Source organism: Schistocerca serialis, chromosome 4 (genome assembly GCF_023864345.2).
Source record: "Schistocerca serialis cubense isolate TAMUIC-IGC-003099 chromosome 4, iqSchSeri2.2, whole genome shotgun sequence".
Lineage (NCBI taxonomy): Eukaryota > Metazoa > Arthropoda > Insecta > Orthoptera > Acrididae > Schistocerca > Schistocerca serialis.
In genome coordinates this window covers 195,474,677-195,490,489 of record NC_064641.1, presented here as the reverse complement: position 1 = coordinate 195,490,489, position 15,813 = coordinate 195,474,677, and the positions used below count along the sequence as shown (strand labels likewise).

Genomic DNA, 15,813 nt, shown 5'->3' with positions numbered 1-15,813 from the left:
ACTGCTCCATGGGTAACAATACATTTTACTGCCTACGAAAACAGGCACTCTGATGCCTTGATATGAATCAGGAAATTAAATGAGTTAACATATGGTGTGTAATAACAATGGTGAAAATTTTGACTGGAGACAAGACTTGTGCCAGTGGCTGAGGGAGTAGGACCATGATTTTTACTGCACAGTTATACATGTAGAGGAGAAAATTCCTTTTAATGATGAGTTAGACAAAGTATACAATGGATATCGTAAAGGAGACTACAGGATAATCTTTGGAGATATTAATGCTAAACAGCCTTGTATTGGAAAATAAATCTACATGATTACCCAAATGACAATAGGAGCAAGTTTGTACAATTTGTTTCCTCCACAAATATGGTAGTGCACAGAAAAAAATTTAACCACAAAGATATACATAAAATGACCCAGAAATATCCAGATTGAAATACTTTTAAGCAAACTGACTATCTCCCAATACGCACAATGTCTGTTCAACATAACGGATGTAAGGTGTTGTAACAGTACTAATGTTGACTGTAACCATTACATTAGAATAGCAACAATCTGAAGTTGAATATCTAATGCGAGGTATGTATATGGATGTCATGCAAGTAAATTCCATATTGATTCACTCAAGGAGCCTGAGGCTGCTCGAAGACTTTCTGACCAACTAAAGTGAGACCTCATCCACTTACCCTACAGTGAGTGTATCTAAGAAATATGCAAGAACTTAAAAGCCAGCATTACAAAAACTACTCATGAAGGCCATACACAGTGGCTAGCAGAGCAGGAGCAGGAGCAGGAGCAGGAGCAGGAGAGAAAAGTTGCACTAAAAGAAAAAGAGAGACCAAGAAAAGAAAGAAATGAAACAGCTGAAAGGAATGAATGGGGAGTAAGTTAAATAAGATCCAAAAGGGTTCCCAGTCTAGGACACATTTATATAGAAGTACAGATGGTTCAGTTTTGAATAGTGATGAACCAATATGTAAAAGATGCTCTTAACAACTTTAACTGCTGAATGAGCATTTAGCTGAGAACCAAAGAATCTTACCCTCTATAAATACAAGTCAAAAACATAGAGACCAGTACCAACTGTTGGGGAAGTGGAGGCAGCCATCAAAAAGCTGAAGAATAATAATAAGGCCTCAGAAATGAATCTAATACAAGCATAATGTAAAAATGCAAGAAACGAACTTGTTAAACATTTCCAGTAGTTTATAATTACAATTTGGGTAAATGAAAATATCCCCGATAATGGAACATAGGTATCATATGTCCGATACACAGGAAATGTGGTATCATGGCATGCTCCAACTATAGGGGATTTGTCTATTATCTACAGCACATAAAATATTCTCCAGCATCCTCTTTAGTAGGCTTGCACCCTATGCTGAAAATGTAGCTGGTGACTGTCAATGTGGATTTCATGAGGGAAAATCTATTACTGATGAGCTCTTCAAGACACAGCAAATACAAGAAAGTGAAAAGAATTTTGGACTGATACACATCAACTTTTTATAGACTTCAAATCAGCCTATGACAGTATCGACGGAAGAGTGCTGTAGATAGCAATGGTTCCCAATAAACTGATTGCCTTAGAGAAAGCTACTATGAACAACACCTGGAGTCAAGCTAAAATATAGAATCTGTGCTGTGCTGTCATACAAAAAGATGGAGTAACACAAGCAGATGCATTATTCTGCCTTCTGTTTAATATTGCCATGGAAAAAGGTTATGTGAGATGCACGAGCCAATACACAGGACTATCTTGTACTAACCATATGTAGATGATATTGATAGAATTTCAGGAATAGCAAGACAGCAAGATCAACAAAAGAAGGTTTTCCAAGTCTTGAAAGAGTTGCTAGAAAGATGAACCTAGAGATAACTGGAGGAAGAACTAAGTATATACCCATAACTAAGAAACACTATCCTAATGAGCCTCCATTCATCTTCTTATCAGTTTGATTTCACATGTAATTTCACTTCTATCAGAAAAACTGTTCCTGAAGTTTCAGCTCTGAAATCCAAAATTAATGTTGTCCACCAACAAGTGCTACCATGCCATCAGGAAACATCTGAAATCTAACCTGCTGTTCGAGAAAACTCAAGTTATGATACAAAGTTTTCACAGAGCTTGCACTAAAATATGGTCTGAAACATGGACATTAACGAAATTCAGTGAAGAGAAATCAACACATCTGAAAGAAAGATTTTGTGACAAATTATTGGATAAGTGGAAGAAACTAGTATCTAAACGAGGCAATTCAACTATGAATTACAGGATCTATATAATGAATGAGACACTGTCAGCTACATTAAGATTAGAAGGCGGTAATGGACAGGACAGGTACTGAGAGCTAACAACAGAATGATCAATAGATATTCAGTGGAGTCACTGAAAGAACAAGGAGAGCTGGAAAACCAGAGCTAAGGTGGGAGAAAAGTGTCAGAGAGGACCTAAGGAAAATCAGAATTCAGAATTGGAAGAGTTTAACACTAAACAGCAAAGAATGGAATAATCCTCTACAGAAGAGCAATGCTCATAAAGGGCTGTCTTGTCATCGCCGCTGGTGGTGGTGGTGGTGGTGGTGGTGGTGACTTTGACTACATAGTCTGTTTACCACTTACTGAGCCAACTTACTGGGCTTAATCTCTTACCTCCCTAGAACTGTTTCGGAAATAAAAGTTTAAGACATGCAGATCCATGAAGCTTACATTTCCATTTGCAGCTCAAGGCAACACTTGAGTTATATTAATATGACAAGAACCAAAACAACGAAAGTTCATTGACATGAATGCAATCTCTGTCTCAGGCCAAAATTTCGTCCTGTCCTTTTAGTTTTATTCAAATATTTTCTGTTTTGCTGCTGTTGTGATACCTGCACATTACACTTTGCAATTATAATGTTTTCCTCACTTGCTCAGATGCTTCAAATGTGACATAACTATACTCTTCCGTGTACAAATGTTCTAAGAAATCTTTTCCTGACCATGTAAATGTTCATATAAATGCACATCAATAAGACAAAGTCAAATTTCATGAACAAACTAGACTCTCTGAAGATGTGAGTGGCAATTTCGTTTTCATCATATCATCACAAGAAAAAAGGACAGCTTGTGAAATAATAAAACTAAATTCCATACCTGAGATATTTGTACAGTCTTTCCTTAAGAATTCCAATGCATGAGGATGGTCATGTTCTACTGACTGAGACACATCTATCACATAAATTTGACCCTCGTGATACCTGTAAATAAACAAAAATCTGGTGAAGAGAGTTATACTCTAACATTTCGGGATTTTAACAAGCTTCAGTACTCGCATGACCACTTTGCCAAGTTATGAAAGATAATAGTGCATTATTCATATCAATAATATCTGTGTCTAAACTTTAAAATACAACAATCATCAACAATCATGCACTCTTCAATTCTGTTCAGCACCAGAGGCCACCTGTAACTTGTGCACATGTCATGGCATCTATCATGCCATCTACTGGAGCCTTCCTGTTTATAAGTGCAATGCACCTGGCACTCGCTCTTGTATTGTGTTCATCATAATAGTCAGCAACTGTTTGTATCTGTTTTTTGTCAATTTATTACCGTAAATGCACATATCATTGCAGCGCATGTCGAGTTCTATCATCATCATACACGGCCCTAGCAGCCAGACTCCACAGACTCACACAAATGTCAGTTTCCTGCCAATGCTCATCATTATAGTGATTCTACGGTCTGCGACACCATCATTTGGTTGGCTCCTAACAAGGAGATGCATCAACTTGCACTACAGTGTGAGAATCCTTTTTGGTTGAAGTGTTAAATACTGCTCACACTTTCAAGGTTCCTCATGCTGCTGGGGATCAGATTAAAGCCTGGTGTGATATCACCGTGTGACTCCTGTTCCTGGTCATCAGACATCAGTCAGTTCTGGAGCGGATTGTCAAGGGGTGGAGCGAAAGGGGGGGGGGGGGGGGGGGGCAGCACACACAGCAGCCCTCCAGGATCTCTGGTATTGTCTCCGGTTACTTGGTGTTTGATCAGCATTTTCCAATTTTGGGGCAATTTTTGGCAACCACTATGTATAAATCTACGGTTCGCTCTTTGACTTTTTTGGTAGTGGACGATGATGGCACAGCAAATTTGTTCAATCTGGATTTTCTTATCAATGCTTTTGGTTTTCCATTTCGGATGCTGTTGTTGTTGTTGTTGTGGTCTTCAGTCCCGAGACTGGTTTGATGCAGCCCTCCATGCTACTCTATCCTGTGCAAGCTTCTTCATCTCCCAGTACCTACTGCAACCTACATCCTTCTGAATCTGCTTAGTGTATTCATCTCTTGGTCTCCCTCTATGATTTTTACCCTCCACGCTGCCCTCCAATACTAAATTGGTGATCCCTTAATGCCTCAGAAGATGTCCTACCAACCGATCCCTTCTTCTGGTCAAGTTGTGCCACAAGCTCCTCTTCTCCCCAATTCTATTCAATACCTCCTCATTAGTTATGTGATCTACCCATCTAATCTTCAGCATTCTTCTGTAGCACCACATTTCGAAAGCTTCTATTCTCTTCTTGTCTAAACTATATATCGTCCACGTTTCACTTCCATACATGGCTACATTCCATACAAATACTTTCAGAAACGACTTCCTGACATTTAAATCTATACTCGATGTTAACAAATTTTTCTTCTTCAGAAACGCTTTCCTTGCCATTGCCAGTCTACGTTTTATACCCTCTCTACTTCGAACATCATCAGTTATTTTGCTCCCCAAATAGCAAAACTCGTATACCACTTTAAATGTCTCCTTTCCTAATCTAAATCCCTCAGCATCACCTGATTTAATTCAACTACATTCCATTATCCTCGTTCTGCTTTTGTTGATTTTTTTTTTTGTCATCAGTCTACTGACTGGTTTGATGCGGCCCGCCACGAATTCCTTTCATGTGCATACCTCTTCATCTCAGAGTAGCACTTGCAACCTACGTCCTCAATTATTTGATTGACGTATTCCAATCTCTGTCTTCCTCTACTGTTTTTGCCCTCTACAGCTCCCTCTAGTACCATGGAAGTCATTCCCTCATGTCTTAGCAGATGTCCTATCATCCTGTCCCTTCTGCTTATCAGTGTTTTCCACATATTCCTTTCCTCTCCGATTCTGCGTAGAACCTCCTCATTCCTTACCTTATCAGTCCACCTAATTTTCAATATTCGTCTATAGCACCACATCTCAAATGCTCGATTCTCTTCTGTTCCGGTTTTCCCACAGTCCATGTTTCACTACCATACAATGCTGTACTCCAGACGTACACCCTCAGAAATTTCTTCCTCAAATTAAGGCCGGTGTTTGATATTAGTAGACTTCTCTTGGCCAGAAATGCCTTTTTTGCCATAGCGAGTCTGCTTTTGATGTCCTCCTTGCTCCGTCCGTCATTGGTTATTTTACTGCCTAGGTAGCAGAATTCCTTAACTTCATTGACTTCGTGACCATCAATCCTGATGTTAAGTTTCTCACTGTTCTCATTTCTACTACTTCTCATTACCTTCGTCTTTCTCCGATTTACTCTCAAACCATACTGTGTACTCATTAGACTGTTCATTCCATTCAGCAGATCATTTAATTCCTCTTCACTTTCACTCAGGATAGCAACGTCATCAGTGAATCGTATCATTGATATCCTTTCACCTTGTATTTTAATTCCACTCCTGAACCTTTCTTTTATTTCCATCATTGCTTCCTCGATGTACAGATTGAAGAGTAGGGGCAAAAAGCTACAGCCTTGTCTTACACCCTTCTTAATACGAGCACTTCGTTCTTAATCATCCACTCTTATTATTCCCTCTTGGTTGTTGTACATATTGTATATGACCCGTCTCTCCCTATAGCTTACCCCTACTTTTTTCAGAATCTCGAACAGCTTGCACCATTTTATATTGTCGAATGCTTTTTCCAGGTCGACAAACCCTATCAAAGTTTCTTGATTTTTCTTTAGCCTTGCTTCCATTATTAGCCGTAATGTCAGAATTGCTTCTCTCGTCCCTTTACTTTTCCTAAAGCCAAACTGATCGTCACCTAGCGCATTCTCAATTTTCTTTTCCATTCTTCTGTATATTATTCTTGCGAGCAGCTTCGATGCATGAGCTGTTAAGCTGGTTGTGGGATAATTCTCGCACTTGTCAGCTCTTGCCATCTTCGGAATTGTGTGGATGATGCTTTTCCGAAAGTCAGATGGTATATTCCACACACCAACGTGAATAGTCGTTTTGTTGCCACTTCCCCCAATGATTTTAGAAATTCTGATGGAATGTTATGTATCCCTTCTGCCTTATTTGACCGTAAGTCCTCCAAAGCTCTTTTAAATTCTGATTCTAATACTGGATCCCCTATCTCTTCTAAATCGACTCCTGTTTCTTGTTCTATCACATCAGACAAATCTTCACCCTCATAGAGGCTTTCAATGTATTCTTTCCACCTATCTGCTCTCTCCTCTGCATTTAACAGTGGAATTCCCGTTGCACTCTTAATGTTACCACCGTTGCTTTTAATGTCACCAAAGGCTGTTTTGACTTTCCTGTATGCTGAGTCTGTCCTTCCGACAATCATATCTTTTTCAATGTCTTCACATTTTTCCTGCAACCATTTCGTCTTAGCTTCCCTGCACTTCCTATTTATTTCATTCCTCAGCGACTTGTATTTCTGTATTCCTGATTTTCCCGGAACATGTTTGTACTTCCTCCTTTCATCAATAAACTGAAGTATTTCTTCTGTTACCCATGGTTTCTTCGCAGCCACCTTCTTTGTACCTATGTTTTCCTTCCCAACTTCTGTGATGGGCCTTTTTAGAGATGTCCATTCCTCTTCAACTGTACTGCCTACTGCGCTATTCCTTATTGCTGTATCTATAGTGTTAGAGAACTTCAAACGTATCTCGTCATTCCTTAGTACATCCGTATCCCACTTCTTTGTGTGTTGATTCTTCCTGACTAATGTCTTGAACTTCAACCTACTCTTCATCACTACTATATTGTGATCTGAGTCTATATCTGCTCCTGGGTACGCCTTACAATCCAGTATCTGATTTCGGAATCTCTGTCTGACCATGATGTAATCTAATTGAAATCTTCCCGTATCTCCCGGCCTTTTCCAAGTGTACTTCCTCCTCTTGTGATTCTTGAACAGGGTATTCGCTATTACTAGCTGAAACTTGTTACAGAACTCAATTAGTCTTTCTCCTCTTTCATTCCTTGTCCCAAGCCCATATTCTCCTGTAACCTTTTCTTCTACTCCTTCCCCTACAACTGCATTCCAGTCGCCCATGACTATTAGATTTTCGTCCCCCTTTACATACTGCATTACCCTTTCAATATCCTCATACACTTTATCTATATGTTCATCTTCAGCTTGCGATGTCGGCATGTATACATGAACTATCGTTGTCGGTGTTGGTCTGCTGTCGATTCTGATTAGAACAACCCAGTCACTGAACTGTTCACAGCAACACACCCTCTGCCCTACCTTCCTATTCATAACGAATCCTACACCTGTTATACCATTTTCTGCTGCTGTTGATATTACCCGATACTCATCTGAACAGAAATCCTTGTCTTCCTTCCACTTCACTTCACTGACCCCTACTATATCTAGATTGAGCCTTTGCATTTCCCTTTTCAGATTTTCTAGTTTCCCTACCACGTTCAAGCTTCTGACATTCCACGCCCCGACTCGTAGAACATTATCCTTTCGTTGATTACTCAATCTTTTTCTCATGGTAACCTCCCCCTTGGCAGTCCCCTCCCGGAGATCCGAATGGGGGACTATTCCGGAATCTTTTGCCAATGGAGAGATCATCATGACACTTCTTCAAATACAGGTCACATGTCCTGTGAATACACGTTACGTGTCTGTAATGCAGTGGTTTCCATTGCCATCTCCATCCTCATGTTGTTGATCATTGCTGATTCATTTTCACCTTATATTCTCCTTTCAAGACACTGTCCATTCCATTCAACTGCTCTTCCATCTCCTTTGCTGTCGCTGAAAGAATTACAGTGTCATCGGCAAACCTCAAAGTTTTTTATTTCTTCTCCATGGATTTTAATTTCTTCTCCAAATTTTTCTTTTGTTTCCTTTACTGCTTGCACAGTATACAGATTGAATAACTTCGGAGATTGGCTACAATCCTGTTTCACTCCCTTCTCAACCACTGCCTCCTTTTCGTGGCCCTCAACTCATAATTACAATCTGGTTTCTGTACAAATTGTAAATAGCATTTTGTTCCCTGTACTTTACCCCTGCCACCTACAGAATTTGAAAGAGAGTATTCCAATCAACATTGTCAAAAGCTTTCTCTAAGTCTACAAATGCTAGAAATGTAGGTTTGCCTTTCCTTAATCATTCTTCTAAGATAAGTCGTAGGGTCAGTATTGTCTCACGTGTTCCAACATTTCTACGGAATCCAAACTGATCTTCCCCAAGATCGGCTTCTATCAGTTTTTCCATTTGTCTGTAAAGAATTTGCGTTAGTATTTGCAGCTGTGACTTATTAAACTGATGGTTCGGTAATTTTCACATCTGTCAACACCTGCTTTCTTTGGGATTTGAATTATTATATTCTTCTCGTACATCTTGCTCACCAGATGGTAAAGTTTTGTCAGGACTGGCTCTCCCAAGGCTGTCAGTAGTTCTAATGGAATGTTGTCTATTCCGGGGGCCTTGTTTCGGCTTAGGTCTTTCAGTGCTCTGTCAAACTCTTCACGCAGTATCATGTTTCCCATTTCATCTTCATCTACATCCTCTTCCATTTCCACAATATTGTCCTCAAATACATCACCCTTGTACAGACCCTCTATATATTCCTTCCACCTTTCCCTTCTATGCTTAGAACTGGGTTTCCAACAAAGCTCTTGATATTCATGCAAGTGGTTCTCCTTTCTCCAAAGGTTTCTTTAATTTTCCTGTACGCAGTATTTATCTTACCCCTCGTGTGATAAGCCTCTACATGCTTACATTTGTCCTTTAGCCATCCCTGCTTAGCTATTTTGCACTTCCTGTCGATCTCATTTTTGAGACATTTGTATTCCTTTTTGCCTGCTTTGTTTACTGCATTTTTATATTTTCTCCCTTCATCAATTAAATTCAATATTTCTTCTGTTACCCAAGGGTTTCTACTAGCCCTTGTCTTTTTACCTATTTGATCATTTGCTGCCTTCACTATTTCATCCCTCAAAGGTACCCATTCTTCTTCTACTGTATTTCTTTCCCCCATTCCCGTCAATTATTCCCTTATGCTCTCCCTGAAACTCTGTACAAACTCCTCTGGTTCTTTCAGTTTATCCAGGTCCCATCTCCTTAAATTCCCACCTTTTTGCAGTTTCCACCCAGTTTTAATCTACAATTCATAACCAATAGATTGTGGTCAGAGTCCACATCTGCCCCTGGAAATGTCTTACAATTTAAAACCTGGTTCCTAAATCTCTGTCTTACCATTATATAATCTATCTGATACCTTCTAGTATCTCCAGGATTCTTCCATGTATACAACCTCCTTTTATGATTCTTGAACCAAGTGTTAGCTATGATTATATTGTGCTCTGTGCAAAATTCTACCAGGCGGCTTCCTCTTTCATTTCTTAGCCCCAATTCATATTCACCTACTATGTTTCCTTCTCTCCCTGTCCTACTCTCGAATTCCAGTCACCCATGACTATTCAATTTTCGTCTCCCCCAAAAGTCTTGTTCCTCCTGCCACCGAACTTCACTAATTCCCACGATATCTAACTTTAACCTATCCATTTCCCTTTTTAAATTTTCTAACCTACCTGCCCGATTAAGGGATCTGACATTCCACGCTCTGATTCGTAGAATGCCAGTTTTCTTTCTCCTGATAACGATGTCCTCTTGAGCAGTCCCTGCCCGGAGATCCGAATGGGGGACTATTTTACCTCCGGAATGTTTTACCCAAGAGGACGCCATCATTATCATTTAATCATACAGCAAAGCTGCATGCCCTTGGGAAAAATTACGGCTGTAGTTTCCCCTTGCTTTCAGCCATTCACAGCAGCAGAACAGCAAGGCCATTTTGATTAGTGTTACAAGGCCAGATCAGTCAATCGTCCAGACTGTTGCCCCTGCAACTAGTGAAAAGGCTGCTGCCCCTCTTCAGGAACCACACGTTTGTCTGGGCTCTCAACAGATACCCCTCCATTGTGGTTGCACCTACGGTACGGCTATCTGTATTGTTGAGGCACGCAATTCAGATGCAGTGCACCTCATTTCTGGACAGGTTCTTTCCCAGCAATTAGGTTCTCTGTGCTCTGAGTTCATATCTCTTCTTGGATGGGATAATTTGTGCCAATAATTTTGTGGCCCACACTACCCTGAAACCTTTGGTGTGGCTGTACTTTTTCTTCTGTGTGCACCCTGTTCCAATGGCTTTGTGTAATCAAGTGATACCAAAATTGAACAGGCTGATATCAGGGGTACACAACCTATTACATGAGTGAGTTATTGGTTAGACTCATCTGGGTCCAGTTTTTCTCTAGAACTGATTTACCTGAAGCCTATTTACAGGTTCCGCTGGATGAAAATTCTAGATTGTACCTTGTGATTAAGAGGTCCTTCAAGTTGTACCAATATCAGTGCCTCCCACTTGGTGTGTCTAGTGCCCCAGCAATTTTTCAAACTTTTTGAAACAATTCATGATGTCCATTCTAGGGTGCATCAACTACCTCTATGTCATTATTGTGATGGGTGCATCCATGGAAGAGAATTTATGCACCTTGTTCACAGCCTTACATACTTCAGCGTTCAAATGCAACTTGGCGAAGTCCCACTTTTCTCAGCCATCTATTTTGTATTTTGGGTTTGAAGTTCCTCGAAATGGTGTTAAATCTTTACATCATCATGTCACTGCAGTAACAGCTCTGCCTCGTCCTGCAAATGTCAAAGAACTCCAAGCAATTTCAGGTAAATTTGCTTACTATCACGAATTTATTCTGGGTGTGGCAATCTTGATCCACTCCTTCACGCATTGCTCCACAAGAATGTTCGTCTTCAGTGGACACTAGCCTGCGAATGCTTGTTCTTTCTTATAAAATCTAAATTACATTCTGTTCCTTGTTTGGCTACTTTCCATGCTGGCCATCATCTGGTTTTGGCTGCAGATGCCTCTCAGTAAGGAATTGGGACCATTCTCGCACATCGATATGATAATGGTTCCGAACGCCCGAAAGCTTACACATAAAAAATACTCAACTCTGTTCAGCAGTGCTACTCTCAAGTCGAAAATCAAGTGCTTGCTGTTGGCTACACATTCAGAAAGATGCAAATAAGAACATATGAACCTAAGTTCCACCTGATTACTGACTACAAGTCCTTGGTTTTTTTGTTTAATCCTTCTGCTTCATTGCCCCATAGAGCAGCAAATTCCTTCCACCATTGGGCCTTGTTAGTCTCTCACTACAGCTATGAAATACATTTTAGGCCAACCATGCAGCATGCCAATGCTGATACGCTGTCCTGGTTTCTAATGGGGCTGGATTCTACTTTTGATGAGGATGAACTCCTTTGTGTCAGTTACATGTTGAGATGCAATGTACAGTGGAAGGGTTACATAGTATGGGCTTCTGATTGCAGCTGCGGTCGCTACTGATCCAGTTCCGAATCAGGTTGTTCACTTTGTTAATTACTGCTGACCAGACAGGCTTTGGGCAGAGCTTCTGATCCTTTGTGTACCTATTTTGCCCTGTCATCATCTTTCAGTATATGATTATGTTGTTCTCTTAGCTAGAGATATTCTGTCACTTAAGAGTTGTGATCCTGGTTGCCCTATGGAGAGATAAGCTTCAACCCCTACATCATGGTCATTAGGGGCACTCATGTATTAAGTTATTGACCCATCAGCACATTTGCTGGCCCAGCATCAACAATGAGATTGTACATCTTACTGCAGCCTGCTCTCATGGTGCTACCCAACAGGCGGTGCTGCAAGTGATGCTTTCTCCATGGCCTGTACCACAACGTTCATAGGAACATGTACATGTTCATTTTGCAGGACCCTTCCTCAATTATTACTGGCTGTTGATTGTTCATGCTTTCCACTGAATTTTCATATGTTATCTGCTGTCCTTCGACATAAGCTGCCGCTTTCATTCATGCCCTCTCTAAAATTGTTTCTATTGAAGGATTGCATTATAAGCCTGTGATGAATAATGATCAACAGTTTGTGTCTCACGCATCCCAAGATTTCTGTGTCCGTCACGGCGTTCATCACATAACTGCTCCTCCTTTCCACACCCAATATAATGGCCAGATTCTAACAAATAAGTACTCCATGAACTCTTCCATGGACAATGCCTTGGCATGCATCTTTAGTTCCTACAGGTTTATGCCACTGGGGATCAGAGTCCAGCCAAGATATTATTCCATGGCTGCCAGTCAGACACCCTCTGTCATCATCTTATGTCGCCCAACCAACAGACATCGGTGCAGCCCTTGTCGCAGTTCACTCCTGGCTCCGCGTCAGGGGCTTACGGGTTTGGCCACCAACCAAAGTGGATTAAGAACACGGTTCACAGATGCTGAGGCTGCTGCCTCAGTATAGTGCACACCAGTGATGCCATGGTGGTGTGCCATCACAACCAGCTATGTTTTTACAACAAGTCAAGGCCTGCGGACCTGCCACTGCTGCATCTGCCCTCATCACTTTTATCAGCCTGATGGGGTATCTATGTCGATGTCACTGCCTCCTTTTTTCTCCTCCAGGGTCTACCGCCCCCCCCCCCTCCCCCTCCCCCTCCCATCCAGTACTGTTAGCGGGCCTTCTTGCAATGCTTCACTGCCAATGGTCACTCACAAATCGTTGGCCCAACACCTTCACCACAGGTGTCCATGGCACCCCATCCAAGTGGAAGGCACCTTCATGGTCAGCACAGTTACACCTGTTGAGGGATTAGACGTCGAGATTCTACCAATGCCCTTGTCACTGGTTATCTCTTATGGTACACTATGTGATCAAACGTATCTGGATACCCCCAAAAACATGTTTTTAATATTAGGTGCACTGTGCTGCCATCTACTGCCAGATACTCCATGCCAGCAACATCAGTAGTCATAGACATCATGAGAGAACAGAATGGGGTGCTCCGCAGAACCCGCGGACTTCGAACGTGGTCAGGTGATTGGGCGTCAATAGTGTCTTACATCTGTACACGAGATTTCCACACTCCAAAGCATCCCTAGGTCCACTCTTTCCAACGTGATAGTGAAGTGGAAACGTGAAGGGACATGTACAGCACAAAAGCGTATAGGCCGTCGTCTTCTGTTGACCGACATCTATCCACACCATCACACAGGATTTGAAAATTGCATCAGGATCCACGGCAAGTACTATGACAGTTAAGCAGGAAGTGCGAAAACTTGGATTTTATGGTCTAGCGGCTGCTCATAAGCCAGACATCACGCCGGTAAATGCCAAATAACACCTTGCTTGGTGTAAGGAGTATAACCACTGGGCGACTGAACAATGGAAAAACATTGCTTAGAGTGACGAATCATGGTACACAATGCGGCGATCCGATGGCAGGGTGTGGGTATGGCGAATACCTGGTGAACTTCATCTGTCGGCATGTGTAGTGCCAACAGTGAAATTTGAAGGCAGTGGTGTTATGGTGTGGTCGTGTTTTTTGTGGAGGGGGCTTGCACCACTTGTTGTTTTTCGTGGCACTATCACTGCACAGGCCTACATTGATGTTTTAAACACCTCCTTGCTTCCCACTGTTAAAGAGCAATTTGGGGGATGACGGTTGCCCTCTTTCAACACGATCGAGCACCTGTTCATAATGCACAGCCAGTGGCAGAGTGGTTACAAGACAATAACATCCCTGTAATGGATTGGCCTGCACAGAGTCCTGAGCTGAATCCTGTAGAACACCTTTGGGATGTTTTGGAACGCTGACTTCATGCCAGGCCTCATCGATCGAAATTGATACCTCTCCTCAGTGTAGCACTCCCTTATGATTGGGCTGCCATTCCCCAAGAAATCTTCCAGCACTTGATTCAACGTATGCCTGCGAGAGTGGAAGCTGTTATCAAGGTTAAGGGTGAGCCAACACCATACTGAATTCCAGCATTACCGATGGAGGGTGCCACGAACTTGTACATCATTTTCAGCCAGGTGTCCGGATACTTTTAATCACATAGTACACTTCACAGAACAGGCACTGCACATGTCCACAGCCGCACAACTTCTGCCCTACTAACCAGTTCCAGCCTGGAATCTCCTTCCACCAAATCACCACCACTTGTAGCATCTGCTGCAGAGGCCACCGATATGCAACAGTCACCCCAATACTCACATTAGTGCAGTGCCCTTTTCCCAAGAGAGGAGGGGAGAGATAATTGTTGCATATACTACTTTGATATGCACTGTGGCTCCTGGCCACTGGTATACACTTTAAATATTTTGCCAATGGCATCCGTGTTTGCTGGCCACCAGAGGCTGCCTCCAATGGGCCGAACGAGTTGTGCATATAGCTCGGCATCTGCTGCACTGTCTGCTTGATTGTCCCCTCTTCATGAGCGAAGGCACTCGCTCTCGTATTGTGTCCATACTTACTGCCATCAACTACTTGTATCGGTACTGGGACTGTTTCTATGTTTGTGTCTTATGTTCTTAACTGTTGTTCACTTGTATGTGGAAGAAAACTAACATATAGTTCACTGTGGCCATGCTATTGTTTGTGTCTTAAAATGTAGGAGAATCTGAACTGAGGTGACATTTCACTTGCTTCTACAGTTTAAGCAGTTCCAAATCACAAAATTTCAATGTGAAAAACTCACAGCATATTGAATTCACTGAGGTCTGCATGCACAAGTTTGCACTTGTTGTACATTGTCCACATCATTACAACACAGTCCCTATAGAGCTTGCATGCTTTCGACACTGATAATTCCACATCCTGTAAAATTAAAAATAGTAAAAATAAGTATAAAAATATATTCATAATACTGAAAAGGAAAATGAAAAGCATGCAGACCGAAAAAAACAAACCTTTAATTTAGGAGAAGGCCAACCATTTTTGCCTAGGAATTCCATAACTAAAACATGGCTCCTTAGCAAAATAGGTTCTGGAACAGCAAGACCTACAGTGTACATGCGTACCAGATTCCTCATTTCTTTCTCTGCCCAAACTCTTACCATTTTCCGTGGGTTACGGCGGCAATAACCATGTCGAAACCTGTCCAGTTAAAGTTGCATGTATTAGTGTCCACAGTATCATTGAAAAACATAGCAACTAAAGATGTTCCTTAATGCTAATTATGATTACAGTAGCGAAGGAATGACTACTGACACACTACCTCCAAACCTTCTGCAGCATAATATATTAGCAGCTATATTTGTTGTTATAAAATCGATAATACAATATATTTCAAACAGTCTGTTTCAAAATACTGTAGGAAACAGGATTCTTTCTGACCTCCGGTTCTGTTCACGAATACTCAAGATTAGTTCATTTAGAGCTACTGTGTTGAAGAGAGAGCAACCAGGAAAATTAAAGAATTCAGAACGTCACAACTCCGGCACAGTCAGACCTCATATTGATCATGACTCATGATGCCTGATTAAGTGCATTTAATTATGGCCAAGTCATGCCCATCTGGTGCATGGAACACTCCAGCTTAAAATCAGTGGAGAGCATTTGGCTTTTCATGTGTCCTCTTCAGAAGCTCAGTTTAGCACATATTTCTGTCCAAGTGTGTGTGACTTTCTTGAGCAAAGAAGTAGGGTCTCCACTTTGTATATTTTCACTCCAT

The 15,813-nt window shown here is 41.5% G+C and overlaps 1 protein-coding gene across 1 annotated transcript in view; it reads right to left on the bottom strand.

Annotated features, from left to right (window-relative positions):
- The window catches only part of LOC126475298 (serine/threonine-protein kinase RIO1), a 115,466-nt gene that overhangs the window by 46,633 nt on the left and 53,020 nt on the right, over positions 1 to 15,813 (bottom strand). Inside the window, exons 5-7 of the mRNA XM_050103061.1 lie at positions 15,050 to 15,236; positions 14,839 to 14,957; positions 3,145 to 3,248 (exon numbers count right to left, since the gene is read on the bottom strand). Of these exons, the coding sequence (XP_049959018.1) occupies positions 3,145 to 3,248; positions 14,839 to 14,957; positions 15,050 to 15,236 (410 nt within the window). The remainder of the gene's footprint in view (positions 1 to 3,144; positions 3,249 to 14,838; positions 14,958 to 15,049; positions 15,237 to 15,813) is intronic.